General features: G+C 42.1%; 1 protein-coding gene across 2 annotated transcripts in view; it reads left to right on the top strand.

The window, feature by feature from the left end:
- LOC148442245 (coagulation factor XIII B chain-like) overlaps positions 1-23,847 on the top strand; it is a 100,565-nt gene that overhangs the window by 65,640 nt on the left and 11,078 nt on the right. The window contains exons 7-9 of one of the 2 annotated variants that reach the window (XM_088464126.1): positions 7,311-7,496; positions 16,284-16,300; positions 23,123-23,294. In XM_088464126.1, coding sequence (XP_088320252.1) covers positions 7,311-7,496; positions 16,284-16,300; positions 23,123-23,294 — 375 coding nt within the window. Of the gene's footprint in view, positions 1-7,310; positions 7,497-16,283; positions 16,301-23,102; positions 23,295-23,847 lie in introns of both variants that reach the window. The other variant, XM_088464125.1, reaches the window with a different exon arrangement.

The following is a 23,847-nucleotide window of genomic DNA, read 5'->3' on the forward strand; positions in this document are numbered from 1 at the left end:
ACAAGAGCACCTTTGTAACATTCAAAACAAAAAGGAAAACCATAGTGTCCCGCTACATTTCAAAGAAAAGCACAACAGCAATCCGAGGGACTTGCGGTTTTTTTGGACTTAAGAAAATCATACCACCACGGAGAAGAGGAAATTTGGATGACATTCTCAGTAAAGAAGAAACAAGAACCATATATGAAATGGGAAAACTTGCACCTAAGGGCTTGAACATAGATATGGAAATTGCACCCTTTCTAAAGTAGTATAACATCAACTATCTAATGATACTATTATTGAAATATACAATGTTTTATGGCTTTTAAGAATTTATAATACACTTTACCCTCATTTTTTTGCATAAATCCCCAACCTTTTAAAGATTACTATGTGCCTTTTTTAGAGATGGAGGGAGCACTATTCTATGGTGTCTATTTGGATTGAGGTGAGATTCACCTATACCGAAGTATCACCTTATAGTAATAGATATAATTACATCATGGTGATAAACCATGTGCTATAACAGCATTGCAATACATGTGAGAACCACTTTTTATGGTAGTTTTCACTGAACACTGCGAGCTGTATATTAACGTATGTCTGTGAATACATATGGTCTAACATTCACGACCCCTCCATACATGATTACATCATGTTATTATAGCCTCTAAACTTTCCCTATCAGATAACCACCAGCCAAAGCTGCTTTAATATATACATACCCAACACACCACATTAGTTATTTTGTTATATCCTCTCTATAGAGATTCTTGTATTATGTCTATTGTATTGTCCACTGTTTGAAGTTGAAGTATTTACACGGATGTCTTTGGGTTATGGGCAAAAACAGAGACACATCCCAATTGCAAAATGGCGAAAACAGCATCACAATGGCACCATGAGAAGATGTTAATATACGCACACTGATGCCTGTGAAGTATGGGCAAAAACGGGGAAACATCCCAATGGCAAAATGGCAGAAACAGAAACGGCACCATAAGTAGACCCCCAGCTGGGAGACCCTGTACCTGCCATCCTGAGGATTCTTACAGGTGAAACGCGTTGATTGCGGATACATCGATCCTGTTACGAGCCACAGAGCGCTAGGAGCGGCCATCACGGGCAGTCTGTCGGCAGACCCCCAGCATCTCAGGACTCATGTGGAGCGGACCACGGAGGAATTACACCTGAGAAGATAAGGTAAAATACATGTCTGGACATTGCTCTTAAACACAAAGTGCAGACTTCACCACGTTTTGATTGGAGTCACTTCTCCAAAGCTTTAGCGGCACTGACCGTGATTCAGGACACAGACTTTCTGTTTGGAGGTGCGAGGTAAAGCCCGACAGTGGGGACTCACGCGCGTGGTTATGCATACTGAGAAGTCTGTTTCTAATGGATCTCTTGCTCCTACAGTAGAATGGGGCTGGTGAAGTGCAGATACTAATGATGAATGTTACGGCTGATAGCGTAGAATCAATGAATGGCACACATTTCCGCTTGCACATGCAGGATCCCCCACATTAGTTGAATGGATGAGTGGATTTGCATAAAGTAGTAATCAGCCCCAAAGTAAGAAAACACTGGGAAATAACAGAAGTTATTTCTCTGCACAGACGCAAAGAGACAAATCCATGCTCTTTCTTCAGGCCCGTACCCCTTCCAATCAATGAGATATTGAAGACCATTGAATTAATGATGTGAATCCAGTATCCTTTCAACTTCAAACTCCGTACCCTGTTGAGTCTTAACTTGAGGTAACTTGGGAGAAGAAACTTGAAAACGGTTAAGAACCAAAGGACGTAAAAGAAGTACGTAGAGGGTATTGAATATCTTCATTTGTGGAGGAAGTTCTAATTTGTACACCACTGGATTAATTATTTTGAGGCTGCGGTAAGGACCAATGAAGTGTGGTGCAAATTTCATGCTCGGCACCCTCAACCCAATATTCCTAGAGGACAACCAAACTTTATCTCCAACTGTCAGCAGTGGAACCGCAAGGTGTTTTCTATCTGCAAATTTTTTATTAGTTTTGGAAGACTGTTTCAAAGAGTCATAAATTTTCTTCCACAGAGCTGAAAAAGACTCTACCAGACTGATTACCTCTACTGGAGGTAAATCCTGAAAATCCTGAAAATCTAGGTCTCAAAAAAGAGAGACCAACGAGCCTATCTGGTGTTTAAATGATGAGCAGTTTGTATGTATACCAGGTTTTTATGGTCCGTGATGATGGTGACAGGGAATCTAGCTCCTTCCAGAAGATATCGCCATTCTTCAAGTGCCAAGCGCACCGCCAGTAACTCCTGGTCCCCAATGGTATAATTCCTCTCTGCCGGGGAAAATTTTTGTGAAAAGAACCCATATGGATGGTTTTTAGCATCCTCAGCCGTTTGAGACAGCACTGCTCCCACTCCCACTGATGATGCATCCACCTCCAGAGTGAAAGGTTTATCAAGTTGAGGTTAGTGAAGAATTGGAGCGGTACAGAAAGCTGTTTTTAAGTTTTGGAACGCTTGAACTGCTGAGGGAGTCCAACGGCAAGGATTTGCTCCTTTCTTTGTGAGTGCTGTAATGGGCGCAACCAGCAAAGAGAAATTAGAGATGAATCTTCTGTAATAATTAGAAACCCTAAAAATCATTGGGTGGCCTTCAAGGAGTTAGGTTGAGGCCAATCTTGGATAGCCCTCAGCTTGTCCGGATCCATCTCCAAGGATTTTCCAGAGATTATATGTCTAAGGAATGGCACAGAAGATTGCTCAAACAGACACTTGGAAAATTTTCCATATAGACAATAGTTTAGACGGGATAGCACCTCTCATACATGACACCGATGTGATCGTAAATCTCTCAAAAAAATCAAAATGTTGTCTAGGTAGACCACAACAAACTTATAAAGAACATCTCTGAAAATTTAGTTCACATAACTTTGAAAAACTGCAGGAGTGTTATTCAGCCCAAAGAGCATCACCAAGTCCTCGAAGTGGGCATCTTGAGTATTAAATGCGGTTTTCCACTCATCCCCAGCCTTGATACGGATTAAATTGTACGCTCCACGGAGATCCAGCTTAGTGAAGATGTGAGCCCCACGGACCTTGTCAAAGAGTTCTGAGATGAGGGGAAGAGGATACCGGTTCTTGACAGTGATTTGATTAAGACCTCAATAATCTATGCAGGGCCTGAGACTCTATCCTTTTTTTGTACAAAGAAAAATCCAGCCCCAGCAGGTGAAGAGGATGGTCTGATGAATCCTTTGCCAAATACTCTTTAATATATTCAGACATTGCCGCAGTCTCCTGAATGGAGAGAGGGTAGACTCGACCACGAGGTGGCAGTTTCCCAGGAATAAGTTCTATGCAGCAGTCTCCAGGCCGATGAGGAGGTAATTTGTCTGCAGCCTGTTCGCAAAAGACATCAGCGAAGTCCTGGTAAGGCTCAGATAGGCAGCGAGCCAAAGAAATTTCCAATTGATCTGGCACAGGAATTTTGGAAGAAACTTACTAGTTCCGTACAGGAAGTATAAGTAACAATCATCGGTGAAGGCAATTCGGTCCCCAGGCAAGAATTTCCATATTAGACCAATTTAATGTGGGATTGTGTTGTTTCAGCCAAGGTAAACCTAGCACTAGTCCATAGGAGGACCAAGGTAGGACTAGAAACTCCAACATTTCCTGATGGAGACATCCAACACTGAGGGAAACTGGAGCAGTAACAGAAGAAATGGACTCCCCTAGAATGATGTTGCCGTCTATCCCCGAAAGGATCAATTTGTTGGGTAGAGGAGTGATTGGAATGCCTAACAGTTGTACCAAGGACTCAGAAATAAAATTTCCCATGGCAGCAGAATCCACCAGGGCTTTAAGATTTCTTGTCCTGGACTTGTGGGAAAGAGATACTCATAAAAGACTATCCATGAACTGGGAGGTTTTGATTACCACACCTAACTGAACGCTCCCGACTTCAGTTAAGGTCTTGCGTTTCCCGCAAGGAGAGGACAATTCTTGAGCATGTGTTCTGGAGCAGCACAATATAGGCAAAGCTTGTTCTGAAAGCGATGATTCCTTTCAGCTGAGATTTATTGACTTGCATGGGCTCCTCTTTGTTGGCAACAGGAGAAGAACGGACACTCGGAAATAGGCGATCCTGGAAGTGATCTCCTCATCCTCTACTCACCCAATGTTCTCTATAGCATAGGTCAATCTTAATACAAAGGGATATTAAGTTGGTGAAGGACTCAGGTAGGTCTCGAGAAGCTAGTTCATCCTTTAATTTCTCCAAGAGCCCATGGAGGAAAGCTGCCTTGAGAGCTTCCTGGTTCCATTTTAAATCTGAGGTGATGGTTTGAAATTGGACTACATATTGTCCTATGGTGCGAGTGCCCTGACAGACACGAAGGAGATCAGAAGAGGCTGAGGCGGAACAGCCTGGTTCATCAAATATCTTTTTAAAAGAAGAAATAAAACTTTCATAATTAGCCACCAGAGGGTCGGCTTGCTCCCATAGCGGGGAGACCCAGTCCAATGCTGTTCCTGTCAACAAGGAGATGACATTCGCAACTTTAGACCTGGAGGTAGGGAAGTTCTGGGGCAGACACTCAAATTGTATCTCGCATTGGTTGATGAACCCTCGGCACCATCGTGGGTTACCATCAAAGCGTTATGAAGTTGCCAACTGTAGACGAGATTTCTGAGGTACAGCCACCTGAGGCAGAACCGGAGGAACTAAAGGAGCTGGATCTGAAGGAGGAGGGAGTATTGAGACCAAAGTAGATTGTATAGACAATAATTGTCCTGAGAGCTATTGTAAATACTGAGCTACTTGCTGCTGAGCTGCCTCCTGATTGTCCATACGAGAGGCGAGGTCTCTGTTAGCGCCCCTGTCCCCTGTGATCCTGAGGCTTCCATTGGGCCTGAACAAACTGTCACGCTTGCCACTGAGGGGTTGGAAGCTGAGGTCCGAGTTTGGGGAAGAAATCGGAGGCAAGGGGCCTGAATGTACAATCTCCTCATCCACAGGGCTTGGACGTTAGCGAGACCCTATCAATGGTGCGGAGTCTAACCCGCTGGGAGGTGTTCACCAGTGACCCCTACCAATCGGGATATGGGTTTTAGCTGCACCCAGCAGGCAGGTCGCGGTCCTTTGATATGGTATCCAAACCCTGTGGGAATAGAGAAACACGCAGACGGTGGCCCGAGGAATATGCCTCCCAAGGAGGCACCACTACACCAAGGAGGCACCACTACACTAGAAGTTGGTACTTGAGGTATCCACAGGTAGAAGTATGGAGGCGCACTATTGCGCTGAAGGATGACTCCTTAGTATTGGGCACAGGCAGAGGTGATATGACGCACTGTTGCTCCGGAAGGAGATGTTAATTTGTACACAGGCTGAGGTACACTGTTGCACGGTAGCGCAGAGTTTGCACACAGGCTTGAGATGTTGTAACGCACTGCTGCACTGAAGATAGCATTGAGTTGGCTCACTGGCAGAGATGGTAATTCTGAGTTGCACACAGGCTGAGAAGGAATAACGCACTGTTGCACTGAAGATAGCACAGAGTTGGCTCACTGGCAGAGATGGTAATTCTGAGTTGCACACAGACTGAGATGGAATAATACACTGTTGCACTGAAGATAGCACAGGGTAGCACTCACACATGAGAAGGACTGTCATGGTGGAGCCCATGATAGAAACCACGATCCCCAAGACATAGGGCCGACCATGGCAGTCCGCAAGCGCCTAAGGCAGAATACTCAGCGCATCACCTGCTGCTGCACCAGATGTCTGACCGCACGAGAAGTCAGGGGATGCCGGTGCGGAGGTAAGAGACAGCCGATCCTAGTCTGAACCCTGACAATTATTCTGGAAGATAAAGAAAAGAGATCTTCCTGTATGGTCTAAATCTTCCTATATATTGGATGGTTAATCATCCATAAAATGGGCTACATTAGTCCACTGTATATTGTGGGTACAATGCAGCTAGCAAATAGCTGATCAATGTTCCCACTAGTGTTGTGAGTACAATCAAACTTTTAGATAACTAATCAGTGCCACTTGGGCAAAAATATTATTTTAATATTTATCCTCAGGACAGTTTCTATAAATAATATTATTATCTGTCCTTGAGAAAAAGGCACATACACCAAAATTAATTATGTATAATATTTAGTAATATACCCAGAGGCTGCAAAAGAACAATCGCTTTAAATGTGCCTATACTGTATATAAAATCTAAATTTATCTTCCAGAATAATTTTATGCAATTACACCTGATAATGTTTAGGAAGAATGTTAGTAAAAGTTAAATTTTAAAATAATTCTAATCCTCAAAAAGAGGTATTACTTTTTTGTCTCTCTGCATCTGTGCAGAGTGATGACTTCTGTTAATTTAGTATTTAAACCTTGGGGAGCACCACCAATGACGATAACCTTAGGGAACACACCCATGGGTGCTGAGAGCCGTGCCGAGCCCTGGGGGCGTGGCCTAGTCACGGGAGGAGTGGCCATGCCCCGTTAGGATAAGAAGTGGTGCTGCGTGGTTGGGAGGGGCTGCTGTGAGCCCCTCTACCTGGTTCAAAGCCAGGGGGGCACAGGTGCGCAGTCATTGTGATCACTCACCCCCACAGGCATAGGAGGTGGGCATGCGTGGTGGGCCACAGGCATAGGAGACTGCTCCGCAGCCATGAGCAGTCTCCCACTACAGCCCAGCACACAGCAAAGAGGGAAGGGGGGCGGGGTCAGTCCCGGGCCCCTCCAGCAAGCCCGGGTAATTAGTACCCGCTCCCCCCCCCGTCAGCGCCCCTGACACACCAATATATTATTTGTACATTGTTGGTGATTGGTTATGTCAAACATGATATCTTAAAAAATCTAGTGCAGTTTCAAAACTCAACTGCTTGTAAAAAAATGGGAAATGCAAGATAGTGATCCATAAAGTTAGGTACATCCCAGCAAAAAGTATCTGGCTCTAGACAGAGCTTCATCCAGTATATAAATATGTCCTCTTCCACAAAGTATTTTAGAATTCCAGAGCCACCGAGATATCCAATGGGGCCCAATGAAAACTTGGGGGAAGGGCCAATTTTGGGGGCATCACTAAGCCCCACTCTGCATATTTACCATTGAAGAAGGGGGGATGTTGACTGATTCGGGCCCATGCCAGACCCCTCAGACATGCTGGGTAATCTGTACCTGTTCCACCGCCCTCTCACTGCCCCTGAACAATTATTGGCAATGCAGTTGCATAGGAGTATACAAAGTCCAAAGAATGCATTTGACATGAATGAGCCTATCTTGATTATTTAATGTTTCTCCTTCGTTTCTTTCAGAACTAAAAGAAAGGATAAAATGTGACAACCCCCCACAAGTGGATAATGGGGAAACAGTTATGACTCTAGAGGTTTATCACAGTGGTGATACTGTTCATTACAAGTGTGCTGAAGGATATGAAATACAGGGATCAAAAACAATCATCTGCAAAAAGGGCAAATGGACAGAAGCTCCTAAATGCAATGGTAAGTAATCTGTAGGTCTTTATGGCTAAATCAGCATTATGTTACAAAATTCATGCACAAAATAAATAATCAGAACTGATTTTGATGAATCTTTCACCTACAGCAAACCCTGTTCCTTTAGAATGCTATGGGCCCGATTCAGATTTGGGAACAGAGTAAGAAAAAGCAAGTAACTCTGCATCTTGGTAAACCCATGTCACACTGGGGATCCGGATGAAAAGTCGACAGAGTTAAAACGTCAACAGGTTCAAATGATCAACACAAAAATTGTCGGCGTGTGTTCTTTTATGCTTTTTTTTCAACATTTTTAAGGTTAGGGTAAGAGGTTAGGGTTAGGCACTTGGGGGAGGGTTAGGGTTAGGCTACCGGAAGGGACAGTTAGGGTTAGGCACTAGGGGGAGGGATAAGGTTAAAATACAAAAAAATGCATCAACCATTTTTGTGTTGACCATATGTGTGTCGACTACATGAACCTGTCGACCTTTTAATCCTGTTGACCTTTTGTCAGTCAGTCTTTTGACCATGTTGACTTAAAGGCATGTTGACCAACTGGTGTCTACCTATTGACTGTTGCCCTTCTTACTGTTGATCCTTTTTACTACAGGTGGGGCAGATTTAAAATGTACAGACTGCAGAGAGATTTAGGTTTGGGAGGGTTGTGTCCAAACTGAAATCTAAATTGCAGTGTAAAAATAAAGCTGTCCAGCATTTGTGGGCTACATGTAAAGGTAGCCAGTATGTACCCCACATGGAAAATATAAGTATATATTTGCACCCTTGCAACATGTTTTGTCCATTTACACAATTACTGTACTTGCTATATCTTATTCCCAAATCTGAATCAGGCCCTATATGTGTTTGTCGGTACTTGGTTAAGTACTTAAAACCAAAGTTGTGATAATTTATTAATCACAGTTTCACAGAGTATATGAGACTGGAACATACAAGTGATTCACTTCCAAGTACCACTACAAGGTACCAGAGGACATATACAGCACGCAGTACCAGGGTCTTTTAGCAGGCACAGGGCCTGATTCACTACCGATCACAACTGCGATTGTGCACGCAATTCCCTGATTGTTGCATTCTGTGCATGCATCGCAGTGCGCGTGCGCGAAGACTCCACTGTGATCGGGAATGCGATCACAGAGGCTATGCAGACCCATCGCAGAGTGATTGACAGGAAGTACCGTTTGGGGGTTGGTGAGGGGGGGTAGGCGAAACGCAGCCGTGCCAGTGTGTTTGAACGCCGTTACTGGGACGTGCATAAATTAGCCATACGCAGCTTGGGCTTTCACTGCGTGCAATGATATTAGCAATTTCTGAGTAAGGTCAGACCCTACTCAATGTTACCGATGGTTTTGCTGACTTGCAAAGGATTACAGATGTGTGCAAGGGCGTAACTAGGTGTTTGAAGGCCCCATAGCAAAAGTTTGTAAATGCCCCTATGTACTATCCAATGGTGAAAAATGTATACACCACATATACCTCTGACAAGGAAGATGGGGCCCCTCAGCTCTGGGCCCCATAGCAGCTGCACCCCTTGCACCTATGGTAGTTACGCCCATGGATGTATGTAAGGTAAAGTGGGCATCCTTATTTTAGGCTGCGATGGTATTGCGATTGCAGTCATTAGCATATCTTCATAGTGAAACTGCGTGCGTAATCGCTACTGCAAACGCAATAGCGATCCTTACTGAAGCAGGCCTACAGTTCAGTAATTAAATACAGAAATGCCAAGGCCACACCAGGAGTAATACAGCAGTATGAGTTGCATGCAGGAGAGTAGCGAGGGTGGTTGCATTGGTGCTCCTGCTCAAGGCACCTTCTCCATCCAGGGCGCCGGAGATCAGCCATCAGATGGGTGGTGGATCACCTGCTGCTGAGCGGAGCCTGAAGCACATAAAAGATTAGTAACTCCAGACAGGAAGCATGGTGTGGGCAGAGTGGCGCTTGTGGCTCTGCCCACACCATGCCCCTAGTATGGAGGAGCTGATCTCTTTATGTGCTTCAGGCTCTGCTTAGTAGCGGGTGATCCGCCCCGTCTGATGGCTGTTCCCAGATGCCGTGCAACAGTGAGAGGTGGGAGGGGATTTGAGTAAGGTGGGCTACTGTGTGTGAAGGGAGGCGCCGGAAGCAATGTTAAGGGGAAGAGCTGTATGTGTATGAGTGTGTGAGGAGGGGAGATCTCTGTGAGTGGGGGATCTCTGTGTGTGTGAAAGGGGGGGCCTGAATGAGGGGGGAGAGAGGTGTGTGGAGTGATCTCAGTGAGTGGGGAAAGTTGTGTGTTAGTGGGGTTGGCTGAGTGAGTGGGGAAAGCTGTGTGAAGGGAGGAGAGCTTAGGGAGGGGGAGAGCTGTAGGTGTGTTCCGAGTGAGGGGGAGATGATCTGAGTGAGGGGGAGCAGTGTGTGTGAGGGGAGGGTGACTGAGGGGGGGAGGGCTGTGTAAGGGGAGGTGAGCTGACTGAGGGGGAGAGCTGTGGAGGGGTGTCTGAATGAGGGAGGAGCGTTGTGCGTGTGTTTGAGGGGAGGAGAGCTGAGTAAGGGGGAAGAGCTGTGAGTGTGGGGGGATATGTGTGAGCAGGGGAGAGCTTTGTGAGGGGGTGCATGCTGGACATTGCCCCTACCTGGCTCACTTGGGGGGGGGGGCACGGTAGAGCACACATGCTCCGGGCACAATGGCCACACGCTACACCCCTGGTTGCATGCAGGATGTAATTCCCAAAGGAAACCATGAACACAGTTCAGGAGTAGTGTCTGATCCAAACTGTGCCATTATGCCGCTCATTTGCCAAATATACACTAGTAAGGACTTTGACAGTCTCCAAAACAGGATACAAAGGCATCTCCGCTCCCAGTTACCAGGAGAGTACACCACAATCACTGAGATCCCCACCGGGAGGGTGAAACCCCACAGAATTTTTATTGATATAACCTATTGGTGGAACCTGGGTGGTTTGCAATAGGTCAAATTAGGAAACAAAGAGAAAAAGACTCTTTTTAAGGGCACTTAATGAATAATAAAACTTAACGTTTATTGGTAATATTTAAGATATGCAAAATTAAAATATTGACACCTAACAGAGTAAATCACACAAACCAAACAGCAAAATTACCACATATCAAGAGTAGTATGGAATGATGGTAAGCATTTGTGCTAGAAATTGCATGTAAACATGAAAATTAGTAATTGGTCACTCATAGACAAACCAGAAAATATTTCCAAATCTGTGGTGAATTAACACCAAAATCATGTATGTTATGGTGACATCAATTAGTTGTAATAATCCAGAGAATAGAATTCAAAGGTATAATACCTGGGTGAAAATCTGTTATAATCCAGATACAGTTAGGTGCATAAATATTGGGACATTGACAGAATTTTCATATTTTGGCCTCTATTCACCACCACAATGGCTTTGAAATGAAACAAACAAGATGTGCTTTAACTGCAGACTTTCAGATTTAATTTGAGGGTAATTACATCCAAATCAGGTGAACGGTGTGGGAATTACAACGGTTTGTATATGTGCCTCCCACTTTTTAAGGAGCCAAAAGTAATGGGACTATCAACTCAAAAGCTATTTCATGGAGAGGTGTGGGCTATTCCCTCGTTATTTCATTATTAATTAAGCAGGTAAAAGGTCTGGAGTTGATTCTAGGTGTGACATTTGCAATCAGTTGCTGTCGACTCTCAATATAAGATCCAAAGAGCTGTCACTATCAGGGAAGCAAGCCATCATTAGGCTGAAAAATCAGAACAAACCCATCAGAGATATAGCAAAAACATTAGGTGTGGCCAAATCAACTGTTTGGAACATTCTTAAAAAGAAAGAACGCACCGGAGAGCTCAGCAACACCAAAAGACCCGGAAGACCACGGAAAACAACTGTGGTGGATGACAGAAGAATTATTTCCCTGGTGAATAAAAACCCCTTCACAACAGTTGGCCAAATCAGGAACACTCTCCAGAAGGTAGGTGTATATGTGTCAAAGTCATCAATCAAGAGAAGACTTCACAAGAGTGAATATAGAGGGTTCACCACAAGATGTAAACCATTGGTGAGCCACAAAAACAGGAAGACCAGATTAGAGTTTGCCAAACAACATCTAAAAAAGCCATTACAGTTCTGGAACAACATCCTATGGACAGATGAGACAAAGATCAACTTGCACCAGAGTGATGGGAAGAGAAGAGTATGGAGACGTAAAGGAACTGCTCATGATCCAAAACATACCACCTCATCAGTGAAGCATGGTGGTGGTAGTGTCATGGCGTGGGCATGTATGGCTGCCAATGGAACTGGTTCCCTTGTATTTATTGATGATGTGACTGCTGACAAAAGCAGCAGAATGAATTCTGAAGTGTTTTGGGCAATATCATATGCTCATATTCAGTCAAATGCTTCAGAACTCATTGGACGGCGCTTCACAGTGCAGATGGACAATGACCCGAAGCATACTGCAAAAGTAACCAAATAGTTTTTTAAGACTAAAAAGTGGAATGTTATGCAATGGCCAAGTCAATCCCCTGACCTGAATCCGATTGAGCATGCATTTCACTTGATGAAGACAAAACTGAAGGGAAAATGCACCAAGAACAAGCAGGAACTGAACACATTTGCAGTAGAGGCCTGGCAGAGCATCACCAGGGATGAAACCCAGCATCTGGTGATGTCAATGCGTTCCAGACTTCAGGCTGTAATTGCTTGCAAAGGATTTCCAACAAAGTATTAAAAAGTGAAAGATAGATTTAGGATTGTTTAGTTTGTCCCATTACTTTTGGCCCCTTAAAAAGTGGGAAGCACATATAGAAACCGTTGTAATTCCTACACCGTTTACCTGATTTGGATGTAATTACTCTCAAATTAAATCTGAAAGTCTGCAGTTAAAGCACATCTTGTTTGTTTCATTTCAAAGCCATTGTGGTGGTGAATAGAGGCCAAAATATGAAAATTCTGTCAATGTCCCAATATTTATGCACCTGACTTTATCAACAATTAAACATGGGACACTTACGTGTTCTATATATTGTACCTGGCTATTATAGATTACAGTCTCTCTTAAAATATATGGTATGTCAACAATAATTCTGCGGGCAGAGGTGACAGAAAGTATATATAATGCTGGAATAAAGTATATATAATGCAGAAAGTATATATAATGCGGAAAGAATACAGCTGCACAATCCGAGTACTAAGAACAATGATAATCAAAATAATCCTGATAAACTCTTCAATTAACATGGAGTATACTGTAACGATACTGCCTTTGAACCTCTATATACCCCTGCCTATACCTTCTAATATCCTTCCTATAAACCTCTAAGGATGACGCTAATTTGCATACGCAGTCATCCAGTAAATAAAGACTCCAGACCTAGAACCTGTGGTTCCAAAGCACAAAGTATTATTCAAGTAAAAGTACAGCAGTTGCACGCTATGATCCTCATATAATCTTAGCGCAAAGAGATTATACAGACCCAAGTACAATTATACATATGCAGCGCTCTCTGGTCCAGATGTTAGGCATCAGCAAGAAACCCCTCGTCAATCAGCATTCAGCACAAAGACTAGGAACCCAGGGTCAGAGCACACATTTTTATACCCCCCAGAAATAAACAACACAATAGAGAAGTTTGTTGCTAATACCATTGGTCCTAACGTGGAGGGCATATGTTACAAGGCATTTAACAGGTTGATTCAAATAGACACAACCCAGCCTCTAACAACTGGGGGTCTCTGGTTTCCTGCCTCATGCAACATCCTAACTGTTGTTCATATAATGTACATTTTGTTGCTTGAAGTCTCTGCGGTCCATAAGTTGAGAATGCATGATGCGATCTCCACACCGATGGTACCGGAATACTGTTGAAAGAGTACGCATCAGTACAATACCAATCATGGCTTACTTATCATGTATAAAACCTTAGTTACCAAATAATCTTTATTTCACAGCATTTATGCTAAATGAACAAACTTAAATCTTATACTTTAAAGCTTATAAAACCTTTTATGTGAATATGTAATGTGTAAGTATGCGGGGTGTGATGTAAAGACGCTAGTTAACTTGGGGCAGATGCATGTGCAGGAAGCTAATAAACAGCGTTTTCATCAGGATCTTATGCATTCGCTAATATGCTAAAAATATATATTGTATATATCTGCGCTGTATTTTTTAGCAGCTCATTAGTATACAAACATAGAATAAATTAAAATATTCTATCATTTTCTATCATATTATATCCTCATCATTTTCATTTCATCATGGAAAACATCGATTTCATTTTGACACATAATTATTTCTGGTATGACGGAAAGTTCTATCTACAGAAACAGGGGACTGCGATGGGAACTTCCTTTGCACCGAGTTATGCAAATTTGTTTGTCTCAAAATGGGAAAATGACCACATATAGGAAAATAAGGAGTATAAAGACAATATAATCTGTTGGAAAAGATACACTGACAACATTTTCTTTATATGGAACGGCTCAAATGATGAATTACATAATTTTATTAAGTATATCAATGAAAATGACGTCAATCTGGAATTCACAACCACCACAAGCAAAGAGAGGGTTGTATTTCTGGACTTGGAAATTTATATTAGAGAGAATAGAATACATTCACGAACACATATCAAAGAAGTCAATGGAAATAATGCCTTACCAACATCAAGTAACCATCATAGAAATTGGATCCGTAATATACCCGGAGGACAATTCAGAAGAATGAAACGTAACTGCACCGAGAATTCGGAATACCATCAACAAAGTGAAAAATTGAAGATGGAATTCATTAACAAAGGTTATAAACCTAAAGATCTGGAAATCCAATTGGGAAAAGTAGAACAATTAGAAAGAAAAGACCTTATTATCTACAAAAATAAAAACAAGACTGAAGAAAGGGATCTGTCTTTTATCACGCAGTTTAATAGCAATACCAACTCCATAGAACAAATTGTAAAAAAAACACTGGCATATCCTGAGGTTGGAAGCTGACCTAAATCCCCACATCTCAGAAAATCCACGAATAATATATCGTAAGGCTAGAAATATGAGACAGGAATTGGTAAAAGCTATGTTGTTTCAAATGAGGAAGACTCATGTCCAACAAAAGGACATCATTATTGTTTGAAATGTGCGGCATGTAAAACCCAAAAATTGGCAACAACAAAGCCGAAATGTGAATTTAAGTCAAATATAACTGGAAAAGAGTATAAAATAAAAGATTTTATTTCATGTGAAAGCAAAGAATTAATTTACTTGCTGGAATGTCCCTGTGGGTTACAATATATAGGCCAAACTAAAAGAAAAATGAAAATAAGACTGGCAGAACATATTTATAATATAAAAAGAGGTCTGCAAACCCATAGTGTATCTAAACATTTTGCAGAAATACATCATAAAAATCCAGCAGGTTTGAAGTTCACATCAATACAAAAACTTCATAGATATTGGAGAGGTGGTAATGTTATAAATAGCCTTAAAAGAATAGAAAAAAAATGGATATACAATCTCAAAATGCTGCAACCCTCTGATTTGAACGTAGATATTGAATTAAATGCAATTTTTTTAATTTTACATAAACAAACCTTTCAGACTAAATTTTAAATATATATTTATTTCATCTTAATATCCTAATACATTTTAAAGACATATATTTATATTTTTATATAATTTAAAATGTGGCACCTTATTTATATAAATTTACAAAATGGAGAGCATAACATGTGGGTACCGCTCTTTTTTAACCATTTCCGGTGATCACTTCCGGTTTTTAATGAAAGATCAATAAAGTTTTTTAGGTATTTAAACCAATAGTATGGACAGCAAGGCCATCCTTGAAAAAGTGCTTTAGGGCATGAAACGCGTTGGAGGCAGCAGGCGTTAGGCATCCAGCATCGAAATCCCCCGGCAAGTAAGCCGTCCGAATCCGCCAACTAATCCCGCTGACGTCATCACTTGTCGCCGCATCCGGCCAGACGCCAGCGGCACGTTGAGAGCAGGAGTCCAGGCCAGACTCTGCTCCAGCGTTCACCAGCGCTCACCATCACCATCTGGACTCATACCACAAGGAAGACCCGCTGGAGGGATAAGGTAGGGACAGATAGGGCTGGCATCATTGCGGCTACTGGCACTATTGCTCGGACCTCACCTCACACCAAATATCTCCAAAAGGAGCTATAAACATTTTATACTAATATACAAAAAAAAATTTTCACAGGTGCCACTTGTGATTAACCATTTATTTATCCACCTAGCGCTCATATTTTAATTTATTCGCTAATATGCGACTAGTTAACAGCGCAATTGTGCGTATTAATGTGTGTATGAGAAATGGTGCACTTAAATCTCACTTAAACTAAGTGAACACCTAGCAGTGTGGAATGCTGAGCCTTATAGTTCCATGACTTGCTCATGCCCTAGCAGCCCCCACCCTTTACAGGCTCCAAAATACTGGTCTTTGTTCTCCCAGGGCCTGTGTGGATGCAAATTAGCACAGCTACAAGACCCACACCTCAGATAACACTCTTGGCTTTGAAGGTATTTTATTGTAAGAAGCCTGTTAATGTAAGGTGCTACAAACGACCCTCTTACTGTATTCGAGCAGGGCCACCTGGAGTGAGAGCAGACGTTATGTCCATGAAGCTTGTCTACACAGGCTAGTTATCAAGTGGCCATTTGCTCTGTTTAGCTAATGCAATCCAATTTTGACATACTGTACAGCCATTTCTGAAATATATCCTTTAGGGGAATTATAATAATATACACACTTTATCCAGAGCACCCAAACTACGTAAAGTCATGAAATGGGCTTTTGATGAATCGCCGTAACTTATGGCGATGGTCACAGATGCAATCGCATGAAGCTAATAGTAATATCGCCACATGTACTAAAGTGTGAGTTTATCAAAAAAGGCGCTAGGCGGCCATTCGCAAAATGGCGTCTTGCGATCTCATTTCCAAGATGGCGTCTTGCGGCCAGTCGCAAGATGGCGTCGCTGTGATCCAATTTTAAACTGATCTTGTCTCAGCCAATTATCCAGCTTTGACAACTGTAAGTGAGGTTCTTAGTACAAGTTTGGCCAAAATTGTTTGCCCATCCACCACGTCAAGGTGAACCCAATAAGATGGGTCCCTAACATCCCTAATGCTAACACATTATGTAAATTTATCCTGGACTTACCTATAATAGTGCCCATTCTAACATGCTGACAGCAATGTAGGAACCTGGGCTGGTGATTAAAAACACCTAAGGGCAGATGAGTGGGGTGCAAATACCAAGAAAGAGTCTCAGCCCTCAAGTTTACAATATATACATACACAAATATAGTGGAAAGGGGGAGGGGACTTGGACGGCACACCCTATTTTTAAACTTAATAAGAGGTGCTACCATGCTGAGACTTGTAGTACAAAGCAGGGACCCATCAATTGGAGTTCAGATTTTTGGCCAAACGTGTACTAAGAACCTCACTTATGCTCCATTTTTATTGTAGGATTTATCAGGATTATTTTGACTATCATTGCAACATTATAAGTGATAAGTGTTTTCATATATCTTCACAGTGTAGCTGGTATTATGACCATTACTGGGTAGCATACAAAAATCGTAGTCTCGCACTGTACATATAATGAAAGAGAAGGATAGTGAAAAACTATTCAGTGGTCAGTGAAGGGAATGGCTGCTGCACACTATATACCCCTGGTATTTAATAGTGTGTGAGCAGATACCCTTAACAGATCTGGTAGCACTAAAATATAGATGACAGGCATCTGCTTTCAGAGTGAATTCAGTGGTGGATCTGATATCATAGGCAGAGCAGGTGCATTTTAACTAAGCCCACAGCTGATGAGAGTGACTGATTAAAGAAAGACAATGCCATACATAAGGGAGGAACACTCACTGGGTGCTGCTTCCTGCTGTGTGTGGTGACACACAGTGACCAGCAGGTGAGCGTCGTCTGTAGAGTGGTCCCAAAATCTGAATATAGATAAGCGGTAAAAAAGTACTCTCGCCATGTAACCCTGGCAGCAATGACATCTGTAAGACAGTGCAGGGATGTCTCAGGGAAATGAGGCAGGGGACAATACCTTAGGTGAAATGTACCAGTAAAATTGTGGTTAGTTGGGTCTGCCGTGTCCTAATAGCTGGAGGAGTCCACCATGTGCACAATGGTGGCTCACTGGTCCAAGATGTATGTTTTTATCTGGAGAGGGGCTTTCTCAATTGGAATACCTCCAATCTTACGCTTAGTGCTGCATATGTGTGCAATACTGTGACACACAGTGGCGTGTGCCGGGTCGCACTTGCGCAGTGTTGCCTCAGTGACCTCATCCCACTCGGTTCACTGCACAGAGAGGAGGAGACAGTTCAGGAGTGCATTCCCCTCTAACACCACCCTTGCTCAGGGCTGTCTCCGGTCACATAAACATTCTACCTTACTTGAGCATATGAGTAAAGTCCACATGTAACTAAAGACATGGTGTTAGGCAACAAATAATGAACAGTGAAACATATCAACACTTCAAATATATTACAGTCCACATTTTGTTCAGAACACATTTAGCAGTTTTGAAATCAGTCACTTTGTTAGCATATGAGCAGTATTATCTTCACTTGGTATAAAGGTTATGATACCAGACTTTCTCTCCACTAACTCATGGATGAAATGGTGTCTAAAAGCCATGCGCTTTGACTGTGCATGGTGCTTGGTGGACCTTTGTTGTCACACACTATGTTGATAATTTCAACCTGAAGACTTAATTTACACAAAAAGGACAGTATCTATCTTTTTTGTGCACATGTGTAGACCACCTACAATCGGAGATGCACACTAACCATCGGGGTAGCGTACATCTGAATCACGCCCAAAGTGCATCTCTAATAGTACAGTATCTAGCTTAAATTACCAACAATTACCAGACCATACAATGCTGTCTTCAACAGACTTTTTCTTCTTGGAACATGTCCTCACCATAATGCTCAATAGGTTCCATATAAATTTCTTCAATTAACTCTACAGTCCCCCATTTATTAATGATCGTTATTCAAATGCAATTTGGGTATAACATTACCACCCATGATCGCATTGTTATATGCTACCATAGTGCCCGGATGTATCATCTATCTATCCCGCGGACTGCACATGCCAACCGCTGGCTAATTATGCGCGGTGTAGCCCACAGACTACAGCAGCTAAAGCCATCTTAAGATGGCATTAGCTGCGGGGGCCAATATCCGGTAAATTTGGCAGCATCGCATCCCCATAGAAACCTATGGTGGATGCGGCTGCCTGCGGGATTGGAGGGATCACAGCAGCTATAGGAGATAGCTGCTGCAGGAATGGAGGGTTTACAGCACCTGCTGTGGTCCCTACTTAATACTGGGGTAAACTTAATATTTGAGGTTAACCCCCAACTGGTGTTTTTGGGTATTATACCTCAAATATACAATGATAAATGGGCCCCACAGTGACATACTTGAGAAAGCCTCCACCATTCATGGCTTGAAACAGTACATTTATTGATGTTAAACCTAATTAGCTGCAGGCCTCGTTGGTGTAGATGTTTTTGTGTTTAAACCTAGCACTTCTGCCTCTGAAGACCAACAAAGAACCCTGTAAGGATCCTCAAAGGAATTGTCTAAAGAACCCTAAGGAGAATATTAATATTTGTAATGTTCATTCTGCCCAGCTAATATAATCTTTGCGAGGACCAGACTTCAAGTTTCTTTGGATGTTTGCAAGAAGTTTACATTTTTTTTTTTTTTTTTTAAATAGTTGTGCAATAGATCATGTCTGAGTAATCTCCTGGTATAGAATATGTGAGGGTTGCTACTTAAAGGGAAATAGAATATTGAGGCAATCTAACATATGATCAGGAACCAAAAGGTTAAGGGTCAGTAATTTTATTAGAATTTATTTTAAAATTGGAAAGATGATCAAATTGATCAATTACCTGCAGTAGTATGGAAGGGTTGTGATTGGGTTCATCCTGAAATTATTGCAGCAACTCATCGGTAATTGTGCCAAACCATAAACCGTGTCATGTATTTTCCTGCTGGGATATCATGACTCCAGCGAATAGCCCTAGCCAGACATAACACTGAGATCAGAGGGGACAGGCAGCATCCTTGGTGTGTACTGTTATTTACAGTCAGGTCCATAAATATTGGGACATTGACAGAATTTTCATATTTTGGCCTCTATTTACCACCACAATGGCTTTGAAATGAAACAAACAAGATGTGCTTTAACTGCAGACTTTCAGATTTAATTTGAGGGTAATTACATCCAAATCAGGTGAATGGTGTAGGAATTACAACGGTTTCTATATGTGCCTCCCACTTTTTAAGGGGCCAAAAGTAATGGGACTATCAACTCAAAAGCTATTTCATGGAGAGGTGTGGGCTATTCCCTCGTTATTTCATTATCAATTAAGCAGGTAAAAGGTCTGGAGTTGATTCTAGGTGTGACATTTGCATTTGGAATCAGTTGCTGTCGACTCTCAATATATGAGATCCAAAGAGCTGTCACTATCAGTGAAGCAAGCTATCATTAGGCTGAAAAATCAGAACAAACCCATCAGAGAGGTGTGGCCAAATCAACTGTTTGGAACATTCTTAAAAAGAAAGAACGCACCGCAGAGCTCAGCAACACCAAAAGACATGGAAGACCATGGAAAACAACTGTGGTGGATGACAGAAGAATTATTTCCCTGGTGAAGAAAAGCCCATTCACAACAGTTGGCCAAATCAAGAACACTCTCCAGGAGGTAGGTGTATATGTGTCAAAGTCAACAATCAAGAGAAGACTTCACAAGAGTGAATATAGAGGGTTCACCATAAGATGTAAACCATTGGTGAGCCACAAAAACAGGAAGACCAGATTAGAGTTTGCCAAACAACATCTAAAAAAGCCATTACAGTTCTGGAACAACATCCTATGGACAGATGAGACAAAGATCAACTTGTACCAGAGTGATGGGAAGAGAAGAGTATGGAGAATGAAAGGAACTGCTCATGATCAATGACATATCACCTCATCAGTGAAGCATGGTGGTTGTAGTGTCATGGCGTGGGCATGTATGGCTGCCAATGGAACTGGTTCCCTTATATTTATTGATGATGTGACTGCTGACAAAAGCAGCAGAATGAATTCTGAAGTATTTCGGACAATATTATATGCTCATATTCTGTCAAATGCTTCAGAACTCATTTGACGGTGCTTCACAGTGCAGATGGACAATGACCCGAAGCGTACTGCAAAAACAAACAAAGAGTTTTTTAAGGCTATAAAGTGGAATGTTATGCAATGGCCAAGTCAATCCCCTGACCTGAATCCAATTGAGCATGCATTTCACTTGATGAAGACAAGACTGAAGGGAAAATGCCCCAAGAACAAGCAGGAACTGAAGACATTTGCAGTAGAGGCCTGGCAGAGCATCACCAGGGATGAAACCCTTTCTGGTGATGTCTATGCATTCCAGACTTCAGGCTGTAATTGCCTGCAAAGGATTTGCAACAAAGTATTAAAAAGTGAAAGTTAGATTTAGGATTGTTTAGTTTGTCCCATTACTTTTGGCCCCTTAAAAAGTGGGAGGCACACATAGAAACCGTTGTAATTCCTACACCATTCACCTGATTTGGATGTAATTACCCTCAAATTAAATCTGAAAGTCTACAGTTAAAGCACATCTTGTTTGTTTCATTTCAAAGCCATTGTGATGGTGAATAGAGGACAAAATATGAAAATTCTGTCAATGTCCCAATATTTATGCACCTGACTGTATCTCCACAGTTTGACAAGTGTCCCCTTGATTCTTATCTTGGCTGTGGGGAAGCTATAGAGGAATAAGCTTCTACGACGGTAGATGGAACAAGTGGTCCTATTGAAAGCCTTCTCAGTGTCAGTGGAAAGGAATTATGGCAAAACTGTTAGATTTTTTTCTAAGTTGGATCAATTATTTTGGTGGCATTGTTTGGGAGGGGCAGGTAGCTTGCTGTTCAACTTTTGGAGCTGGAGAAACTGAAGTGAATTATTAGATTATGACAAATGGAAGACAACAAAGGTTATCAATGAGGCAGAAAGTGAAGAAATAGAAGTTGTACTGGTAACAAATGGCAGGTGATATAGGTTAGTCTTATGTTTTCGCTCAGCGAAATAGTATCTGCCTTTGTTAATGCTAAAGCTTCCAGATACAGGTTAAATCGAAGGAAAGTAGCTCCAACGAGATTTTACAAAATAGAGCAGGCAGCAGCATTCCCCAAAAGACAAGGTGAGTTAAACACCTGGTATGGTGGATAAATCAGGCGCAGATCACATATAGAGGCACTCAAGAACCCCACCAAAAATGAAAAAAGTTACTGAATAAGGAGGGAACACCTCCTTAACGATGTCCACTGATTGACAAGAGCATCCACCAACAATGTCCAGTGATATCTCAGACTAATTCTCATTTAAAGAGGGTGGCACCTTCAGCAATGCTGAGACCGGTAGCCAGCAGCTCCAGACCTGGCAATGGGGATGATGGCACTGGGAGTTTAAATCACTGGGGTTGTACATGTTGCCTCAGTGGGGCTTTAAGAGTCTGTTTATGGACACCTTCAGATCTGATTCTCTAAGTCCTGCAGGCTACATGCTGGGGAAGCAATGATAAAATCAAGACAAAGAGACTACCAAAAAAGGCTATTTAGGGCTTATAGGAGAGCCTGGGTGTTTAGCTCCAATATACAAGGGGAGGACAGCAAGTGGGGATGGGTTAGTCCCCAATGTTGAGAAATAAATGGTAGGACTAGCCAGACATACAAACTCCTCAAGGATGACCATAGCACAGTAAGGGAGCAATGCTAACCACAATGCTGCCTGAGAGCTAAATTAGCTTAAGTTTTTAAGAAAACACCACATAGGATTGACAAACCTAGGAAGAGTGCACATTGACTTGCTGGGGATGGGCTCAGGCTCCATGCTGTAAATCTCAGTGAAACTGCATTTTCAGCAGAGCAGTTTCTCAGTGTACCACAGCTTCCCCACCTGTCAGCACAGAGGCCTAAGTGACATCATGTAGGTGCTGGTGACCTCCCAGAGTATTCAGTAACATAGCAGAGGAGGGGTCAATCTCCAGCCTTATGTTTGCTGCCACTACCACTGCTTGCACTCATAGGGACTATCCAAGCTCGCCTGGTACAAGTACTGTAAGCCACTTAGCTAGAATATAACAAAACACTACACTATAACAAAACACATTGACCTCACTGAAATATCAGGAAGAAGCACCAAAAGAAAGGAGTCGCACTATTTTCTTTTTCCTGTCTCTACTCAGCTAATTAATATGTTAAATCATCGGTTATGGCTGCTATAAAGTCGAAAAGAAAATATCACTATGTTTCTGCATACAGTTAACAATTACTTGAAAATCTTTGCAGAGGTTAAATATAAAGCTCCTAGCTACTAACACACAAAACAATACTCTGCAGAAAATATCATTATACAAAATTCTGGCTGCGGTACTGTGAAGTGTGGTTATATTTGTTCTTACTTAGGGATCAGTTTAGTTTAAGGACCTAAAAGTTAATGTTAGGTTTTGTTGTCTTTTTCTTTGTAGCTCTTTCAGTTAGTATTGAGTACTGTGGAACCCCACCAGCAATAAGTAATGCTGAGCTTATCGATGCCCCATTGATCAGGTATATCAGTGGCTCCTCTGTGAACTACAGATGTCACAGCTACCATTTAATGGAGGGATCACAAACTCTACACTGTATACTTGGAACCTGGTCTGATCAGCCCAAATGTTTACGTAAGTAGAGTGTTTATAGAAGGGGTATTCAACATACGGCCCTCTAGCTGCTCTGGAACTACACATCCCAGCATGCCCTGCTACAGTTTGAATTTTATGGACAAGCTAAAACTGTAGCAGGCCATGCTGGGATGTGTAGTTCCACAGCAGCTGGACGGTGGCATGTTGAGTACCCCTGATATATAGTAAACTAATGTACAATGAGCATTATTAATGATCACTATAGGAAGAATGCACTGGATTTTGCTGTTATTTTGCTGACAAACTGTTTAGGAAATAAGTACATTACAAAATAATCATTTTAAAACAACTACCACTATCCTTTAATGCTTAAGAATAAAACTGCTTATTACTGTGTGAACATTAGAATCTATACATGCAGTAGAAGATAAGTGGAACCCGGTTTCCAAAGGTCTGCTGCTCTCTCATCTCTCCTACTAATCAGGCAGCAGCAGCTCTGTGACATTGTCTATGAGAGTGTGCAGGAGTAGGCGGAGCAGTGGCACAAATATGCAGTAACTAACCTTTGAGAACCAGGTTTACCTTAGGATAT

Source organism: Taudactylus pleione, unplaced genomic scaffold (genome assembly GCF_031769625.1).
Source record: "Taudactylus pleione unplaced genomic scaffold, aTauple2 ptg001594l, whole genome shotgun sequence".
NCBI lineage: Eukaryota > Metazoa > Chordata > Amphibia > Anura > Myobatrachidae > Taudactylus > Taudactylus pleione.